At 33.1% G+C, this 9185-nt stretch overlaps 3 protein-coding genes across 3 annotated transcripts in view; all 3 read right to left on the minus strand.

Annotated features, from left to right (window-relative positions):
- The window catches only part of LOC104785165 (actin-104-like), a 2149-nt gene extending 675 nt beyond the window's left edge, over positions 1-1474 (minus strand). Inside the window, exons 1-3 of the mRNA XM_019245675.1 lie at positions 1409-1474; positions 706-1099; positions 4-617 (exon numbers count right to left, since the gene is read on the minus strand). Of these exons, the coding sequence (XP_019101220.1) occupies positions 4-617; positions 706-1099; positions 1409-1474 (1074 nt within the window). The remainder of the gene's footprint in view (positions 1-3; positions 618-705; positions 1100-1408) is intronic.
- LOC104785166 (actin-66-like) lies at positions 4279-6502 on the minus strand. The gene is made up of 5 exons (XM_010510316.1): positions 6308-6502; positions 6140-6193; positions 5464-5857; positions 4629-5242; positions 4279-4536 (listed from the first exon to the last, which is right to left on the minus strand). The coding sequence occupies exons 2-5, from the start codon at positions 6188-6190 to the stop codon at positions 4468-4470; spliced, it is 1128 nt and encodes a 375-aa protein (XP_010508618.1). The 5' UTR covers positions 6191-6193; positions 6308-6502; the 3' UTR covers positions 4279-4467.
- LOC104785167 (putative actin-9) lies at positions 7197-8643 on the minus strand. The gene is given in 4 exon segments (XM_010510317.1): positions 7197-7262; positions 7363-7979; positions 8068-8452; positions 8593-8643. Coding segments are annotated over 4 exon segments (1110 nt in total). The 5' UTR covers positions 8635-8643.

Consider the following 9185-nt stretch of genomic DNA (forward strand, 5'->3'; position numbering starts at 1 on the left):
TACCTGTTGAAAGGAAGATAGAGAAGCCAAAATGGAGCCTCCAACCCAAACACTATATTTCCTCTCTGGAGGAGCCACAACCCTAATCTTCACGTTAATAGGTGAAAGCGCAGCTATTTCTTTGCTCATCCTATCTGCAATCCCAGGGAACATCGTCGAGCCACCACTCATGACAATGTTTCCATACAAATCCCTCCTTACATCAACATCACACTTCATTATCGAATTGTAAGCCGTCTCATGAATACCAGAACTTTCCATTCCAATCAATGATGGCTGGAAAAGAACCTCAGGGCACCTGAATCTCTCAGCTCCTACCGTGATCACTTGACCATCAGGAAGCTCGTAGGCTTTCTCGATTGCCGAGCTCGACGTAGCCGTCTCCATCTCTTGCTCGTAGTCGACAGCTATGTAACAGAGTTTTTCTTTGATGTCTCTGACTATCTCACGCTCGGCTGATGTGGTGTATGTGTACCCACGTTCCATCAAGATTTTAATGAGATACTCTGTTAGGTCACGGCCTGCTAGATCTAGACGCATGATCGCATGTGGGAGTGCATACCCTTCGTAGATTGGAACCGTGTGGCTCACACCATCTCCTGAATCCAACACAATACCTAAACACGCAGATATATATTGAACATATTAAAGTTCAAAAGCAGTTCTGCCTTAGTATTGTGAAACTTGAATGGCAGAGTAACTTACCTGTGGTACGACCACTGGAATAGAGAGACAGAACGGCCTGGATAGCGATATACATACTAGGAAAATTAAATTTCTCAAACATGATCTGAGTCATCTTCTCACGGTTGGCCTTTGGATTAAGAGGAGCTTCAGTGAGAAGTATAGGGTATTCTTCAGGATCCACACGCAGCTCATTGAAAAAAGTATGGTGCCAAACCCTCTCCATGTCATCCCAATTGCTAACAACACCGTGCTCGATTGGGTATTTAAGTGTAAGAATACCTCTCTTGGCTTGAGCTTCGCTTCCCACATAGGCATCCTTCTCACTCATTCCAACCATCACTCCCTTGTGTTTTGGACGACCCACAATGCTTGGAAATACAACACCTGGTGAATCGCGTCCAGCGAATCCCGCCTTGAGAATGTTTTGCCAAAGATTAGATCTGATACCTTGTTTTACAATATACTTAATTTGATTGCTTGTGTAATGATTTGTACATATATAATTAATTAGTACAAGCATATATTTTCTAAATCAATGCCCTAACCGGAAGTATTTATAACTTTGAAAACGGCAAACAGAAAAGTTCATTTGTTGGTTGTTTTTTACTTTGCGAATTATTTTGCGGAAAAACTAACAAAAACTTTGAATTTAGAAATTATGATATTTTGAAATGCAAATGCGTAAAATTGTGTTTCTATTTTCTCCTTATTACTCCTTTACCTTGACCATTCCTGTTCCGTTGTCACACACAATACTCGGCATGCCATCGTCTCCCAAGTCCGACATTATCTATTAAACATATCATGTTTTTAAAATTAAATGATCGTCATTAAGAAGTTTGAATTTTCTAACACAGTGAAGTAAAGTGTAAAAACCAAAACTAAATATATAAACTAACACTTTGAAAACTGAAATTTATCATTTTAGTTCTTAGCAATTAACTAGTTATATTGAGAATTCTTAACGTTAGAGTCATGAGAAACCATATATGAAATTAAGTATATTATATCGAAAAAAATATAGAGAAATTCATCAGTTATCCATAAATCAGTCATACTAATAAATTAGCTCGAAATCCATGCATGCATATATACCCTTACTATACGTACAGGAGGGTGGAAAAGAAAATGAACCAAGATCTAAAAACTGCAGTGAAAAAAAGGAGGTTAAGGCCTCGTATCAATTACTCAGCGGATGGTGTTAATTTTTTGTTGTTGTTGCTGTCAAAGGTTAATTATTAGATCAAAAGAACCCAATATATATAATTCATTACGATGACAAAAAAAAAAAAAAAATCGTATGAGGAAGCTAATTAACTAGGGATACCATCATCAGATCAAAGAGGAACAATCGTTCTCTTACGTTCAAATATTATGTCGTTGTGGTTCTTCTTCTTCTTCTTCTTCTTATTCCTTGTGTCTCAGTCTCGGCAACAAAAGATATAATGCTTTGACAAAAAAAAAAAAAAATTCCTATCGATTGCCTCGTTTATAAAGAGAGGCATGGGCCATGGAACTGTTAGAACTAGTTTTTTCCTTACCAAAGTGAATCCTCAAATTTGCATTAAAATTTTTAGCCTTCCAAATAGTATAAATCTTCCTATAATGTTTTGAATATTTTTTTCTTATTTTTATTATAATTTTATATAAAAATATCTAACAAATTTAAATGTGAATGAATGGTGTCTTATGCTTAACCTATAGGTATCATTGCATCTTTACAAAAACTAGATTAGCTTTAATTTATTGAAAAACATAAGTAAAAAAGTAACCATTTTAACCCAAAATAATATATATACTAGATGAACTAAGACATTTTTTTTGAATATTAAATAATACTAATGCGACATGTGTGACTAGGAAGCCATCAAAACCATACATAATGTAATAATATGATTAGTTTCTAATTTCATATAATTTAGTTTACTAAGGATTTATATTTAATAAGTTTCTACTTATATAGAGATATTTATATATATATATATATATATATATATATATATCTTGATTTAAGACTTCAAATTTAGATAAGGTTAATTGTTTTAATAAACTAAAACAATAGTTGATACAAAATAAAATATATGCTTGTTAAAGAGGGTAACTCATATTTAATAATTATAATTACAAAGTATATTTTTCTAACTTAGAGATACAGTAACTATTATGAAAGTTTTTCTAAATAGTGTATATAATGACTATATATACAACACTCAAGAAATATATTTAGGAATAGGTTATGAAAGTTTAATTTCCTTTTATCTTAATTTCATTAAAAAAAATTCAGTAATTCATCTCATATTCCTTTTACATGTTTTCAGTTAATTTTTTTTTTTNTTTTTTTTTTTTTTTTTTTTTTTTTTTTTTTTTTTTTTTTTTTTTGTCTTTGATCCCAAAAAGAGATGTATCATACACACAATAAAAATGAAAAAGGATTTGATTTGTTTTTTTTTCGTCAGAGATGTATTCATCCCCTTTTTAATAAAAGGAAAGTACACAACATAGTTTTTGTAGATTTTATATATTTTTAATAAATGGTTACAAATAGGTCATAGATAGGTTATAGATTAATCTATATATTAGTATTAATAGTTACACCTAAATATTAGGGATATTCCAAATTGATAATTGATATATTAATGGTAACAAATAAAATTATGGATATTTCAAATTGTATTTTTGGAAGATTTTAATCCTATATCACGTTGTTTCCAAATATCTTTAAACACAATATTACAAATTTATTTTTTACATATTTTATCGATAGACTACAACGTTAACCAAAGATAGATTACGAAATTGATAGATTGATTGGTTACAAGTTAAATAGTGGGTTACAAGATAGATTACGAAATAAAATTTAACCAGTGTTATAGCATATGTATTTATCTAGAATCATTAACAATATAAAACTTACAAAATATGTGTTTTTTCAAGCTTTCATATTTAGCATATAATTTTATTGCATAATGTTTTATCAAAAAACAAATTGTTAAAAACAATAACATAAATTATATTTTATATAAAAAATACAATATAAATAAAATGAATTTCACGAAATAAAATTTAACCAGTGTTATATTACATGTACTTATCTAGAATCATTAACAATATAAAACTTACAAAATATGTATTTTTTTCAAACCTTCACATTTAGCATATGATTTTATTGCATAATGTTTTATCTACTTTTAAAAACAATAACATAAATTCTATTTTATATAAAAAAATACAATATAAATAAAATGAATTTCAACCTTAATCTAATTGTTATAATCGCAGCTACGTGAAACGCTTTCTTCCAAACAACATGAAACCAAATTAAAGTGAGACCAGTACCTGCACCAACCCAATGCAGTCGTTCATTATCTGCGATAATTTATCGCATAAACATATTTTTTATATTTTGTTGGTATAGTTTTTGTGATTTATTAATTTTAAAGAATAACATCATATCTTCCCCAGTCTGAAGACTAGTAGAATTTTTTTTATAAGATCCAAAAAACTATTTTCGCCTCTTTCACGATCTATTTTGTTTGTGTTCCTCAAGAAATTAAATAAACTAATTGTTTTTTCTTTATTTCAGGTATGAAATTAAATGACCCTGATTAACAATAATCCATACATATATAATCGCAAGAATAGTTTTGGAAATGTTCTTCTTTTGTCAGCAACAACAACGACAACAAACCAAGTCCATTGACACTTGACCACTGTTCCAACACAAAATCCCTCACAGTTTATTAAATCAAGAAAGGCCTAGAGAAGAAAGCACAAAAAAGGCTAAAGTAAGCATTTCTTGTGAACAATCGCCGCTCCAGTTTCTTCATACTCAGCCTTAGTTATCCACTTCTGCAATATAGACACCACAACTTTACATTATAGCAACCCCCCAAAAAACTCACAGTAAACTTTAAAAATTGTATTTTAAATATCTTATTTACCTGTTCAAAGGAACTTAGAGAAGCCAAAATGGAGCCTCCAATCCAAACACTATACTTCCTCGCCAGAGGAATCGCAACTTTAATTCTCGTATTAGCGGGTGCAAGCTTACTCATCTCTTTGCTCATCCTCTCCGCGATCCCAGGGAACATCGTCGAGCCACCACTCATGAGAATGTTTCCATACAAAGCTTTCCTTATATCAACGTCACACTTCGTTATCGAATTGTAGGTCATCTCATGAATACCAGAAGATTCCATCCCGACCAAAGACGGCTGGAAAAGAACCTCAGGGCACCTGAATCTCTCGGCTCCTATTGTGATCACTTGACCGTCGGGAAGCTCGTAGGTTTTGTTGACTTGTGAGCATGTTTTAGCTTTATCCAATTCTTTCTCGTAGTCGAGAGCTACATAACAGAGTTTCTCTTTGATGTCTCGGACGATCTCCCGCTCGGCTGATGTGGTGTATGTGTAGCCACGTTCCATCATGATTTTCATGAGGTAGTGGGTTAGGTCACGGCCTGCCAAGTCTAGACGCATAATCGCGTGTGGGAGTGAGTAACCTTTGTAGATTGGAACTATGTGGCTCACACCATCTCCTGAATCTAACACAATACCTAAATACACATAAAATTAATTAACACAGTAAGTCATGGATTGTTTTACGTGCAATTGATGCATTAACATTTATTTTGAGAACAATTGACCAAAAATATAAATAAACATTTAAATTATTTTTCTTGTGTTTGACTGTTTGCATTTGTCTAATCTTACTATATTGAAACTTTTAATTGAAGATATATATATTTTGAATTACTAATAATTGAAGATACTTTACCTGAGGTACGACCACTAGCATAGAGAGCGAGAACGGCCTGAACGGCCACATACATAGCAGGAGTATCGAAGGTTTCAAACATGATCTGAGCCATCTTCTCGCGATTGGCAATTGGGTTTAGAGGAGAGTCAGTGAGAAGCACACGGTGTTCTTGAGGAGCCACACGCAACGCATTGTAGAAAGTATGATGCCAAATCTTCTCCATGTCATCCCAATTGTTAACAATACCATGCTCCATTGGGTATTTAAGTGTAAGAATACCTCTCTTGGCTTGAGCTTCATCTCCCACATAAAATCCCACATGGTCATATCCAAGCATCACCCCCTTGTGCCGTGGACGACCTATGATGCTTGGAAACACAGCCCTTGGTGCATCATCTCCGGCAAATCCCACCTTCAAAATTAATTCACTAACTATTAGATTTCCTATCTTGTTTTAATTTATAGACTCTTTAAAAAAAACATTTTGTTTGTTAAACTATAAATGTAAACGGCAAAGACCAATGTTTTCCCGTTTGCATTCTCACTTTGCAAAGATGCTTATGAATAATACTGAAATCTTTTATTTCCTTTCTTGTGTAATTATTGGTAAAAGCAATATGTAAATGCATAAATATTGTGTTTGAATCATAGAAGCCTTACGGATAAATAAAGAGTGTTTTTATTTTCTCCTTACCTTGATCACTCCAGTTCCGTTGTCACACACGATAGCCTCTAACTCCGACATTATCTAAAAGTAGACATAACATGTTTCAACAAAAAGTTTTAAAATATCATTGTTAAGAAGTTCACACAACATTAACATTAATAGAACTGTAAAACCTAAATTAAATCATAAACTAACACTTGTAGATTTAGATCCGACGGATTTCTAACAGAATAATTTTTCCGACAATCTAGATTCGACGGACGTTTCTTTTTCGTCGGTAATGAATATTTCTAACGGCTATCTGACAGATATGCCTGTCGGTTCTAAGCTGTTTTTTTGTAGTATTGGAAAATAAACCGAGGCACGGCCGTACACAAAGATTATACTGATTCCTAGCACGGCCGTATTCCAATGATCCACACTATTACGTGTCTATTTATATTCCTACAAAAGAGAATCCCTCAAATTTGCATTTTCCTACCACAACAATATAATTAGGATTCTAAATAAATCCAAATCTTCCCTAATTTTTGACTTTTTTCTTTCTAATTAGATTATAAAAACTAAATTAGCTTTAAATTATTAAAAAGTAAAACTTTAAAACAAATCTTTTTCAAGAGGAATGATAATGCGACACTTGTAACCTTGAAACCATCAAACCCATTTGTAATGTTATAATTTAATTATACTCTTAAATAATGATTTAATTTTAATTATTTTATAATTTCATATTTAAAATATGATGTGAAAGACTTAATTAAATTTATTAACTAATGGCTAAAAGTTCAATTAAATTATCTTTTTTGTAAATAAAATAAGTACATATTGGAGATGTTGACTAAAAATTGATAGTTCTAATTACCATTGCATTTTATATGTAATTTATAACATAAACTTACAATAAGTATTATGCTTGTACCCACATAATTATGACCATGGTTAATCCAACACCAACATAATTAAGTTATAAAAACAAAGAAATGAGATACAGATATGGAATCCCTCACAACAATTTATTTTACCAAAACAAAGCATATAGAACGCTACTTTTATTAGAATGCTACGTTTAGCATTACTAACAAATTTAAATGCATCTCTTGTGAACAATTGTCGCTCCACTTTCTTCATACTCATCCTTAGTTACCCACATCTGCAATATAGTCATAACAAACTTTACATTATAACAACCCCAAAAATCTCACATTATATTTAACTTAAAACCCATATTTTTATATATATCATCTTTCGACCTGATGAAAGCTGCTTAGAGCAGCCAAAGTAGAACCTCCAATCCAAACACTAGACTCACTCTCCGGAGGAACATCAACTTTGATCTTCATACTTCTCGGTACAAGTGCAGTGATCTCTTTCGTCATCCTCTCTCTAATCCCATGGAACATTGTTGTCCCACCAGTCAACAAAATGTTGCCATACAGATCCTTCCTAGTATCGACAGCACATTTCATGATTGAATTGCGAGTCGCCTCGTGAATACCAGGAGATTCTTTTCCCATAATCAAAGACGGTTGAAAAAGAACCTCAGGACACCTGAATCTCTCGGCTCCTATCGTGATCACTTGACCATCAGGAAGCTCGTAGGTTTTATCGATCGCCGAGCTCTTTGTAACCTTCTCCATCTCTTTCTCGTAGTCAAGAGCTATGTAACCGAGCTTCTCTTTGATGTCTCGGAAGATCTCACGCTCAACGGATGTGGTGTATGTGTAGCCACGTTCGCTCATGATTTGAATGAGCTAGTCGGTTAGGTCACGGCCTCCTAGGTCTAGACGCAGTATCCCATGTGTGAGTGCGTAACCTTCGTATATTGGAACTGTGTGGCTCACACTATCTCCTAAATCCAACACAAAACCTAAACAGACAGAAACTTAACGGAGTAAGTCATGGATTGATTCAAACGCAATACAATATACACGATATCTTGGATTTTGATTGCTTACCTGTGGTACGACCGCTGGAATAGAGACAAAGAACAGGTTGAATGCACACGTACATAGCAGGAACATCAAAGCTCTCAAACATGATCTGAGTCATTTTCTCACGGTTCGCTTTAGGGTTAAAAGGAGCTTCAGTGAGAAGCACAGGGTGTTCTTGAGGATCCACACGTAGCTCATTGTAGAAAGTATGATGCCAAATCTTCTCCATGTCATCCCAATTGTTAACGATCATACCACCATGCCCCATTGGGGATTTAAGTGTAAGAAGACCTCTCTTGGCTTGAGCATCGTTTCCCACGTAAGATTCGGTCTGATTCAGTCCATCTTTTCGACGACCCACGACGCAAGGAAACACAACCCTTGGTGCTTCTTCTCCCGCAAATCCCGCCTTAAAATTATGTTTCACAAATTATTTGCACTTTACGAAATATTTTACAAAAAGAAAAAAAAACTAAAAAGTTTTTTAAAAACAATCGAATCCTTGATTTACGATTTTTTTTGAAGTGTTCAATAATTAACTTTTCTTACCTGGAACATTCCATTACTCTTGTCAAACACGATAGGCTTCATGTCCTCTGATTCTGACGTAATCTATAGTAAACATAATTAATTAATGTTTTAGAAAAAGAATTCAATCGTAAAGAAGTTCTAACGTAAGAACAAAAACAAAATCACAAACACTTCGGCAAGAATAAAAGGGTTCACTTTTGTAACTTGTTTCTTTTGGCTTGTAAATTAATCCAAATTAAAGTTGAAAACACTGACTCCACTTTTTAGCTAGTTTAAGAAAATAAAACCGTTCAACAAAAAAGAAGCAGAGGCTGTACGTATGTATAAGGCTTCACGAGAGACCGACCATATAACATGTATGTATCACATCCAAATATCAATATAGACTTCAATTTTCCATTTATATAAACAAAATATAGAAAACAGAATCGATTTGGAGAGCGATCAAAGAGGAACAATCTAACAAAATCGGTTCTTCATACAAAAAAGTAAATTTGCATTTATGTTTTCAGCCTTCCAAATCTGTCCTAATCTTTGATTTTTGTTTTTAGATAAAAAAGAAACCAATCTAACAAAATTAAAATGAGAATGAATGAGCCAACTCAACTTAT

The sequence above is a fragment of the Camelina sativa genome, chromosome 5 (assembly GCF_000633955.1).
Source record: "Camelina sativa cultivar DH55 chromosome 5, Cs, whole genome shotgun sequence".
In the NCBI taxonomy this organism is placed as follows: Eukaryota; Viridiplantae; Streptophyta; class Magnoliopsida; order Brassicales; family Brassicaceae; genus Camelina; species Camelina sativa.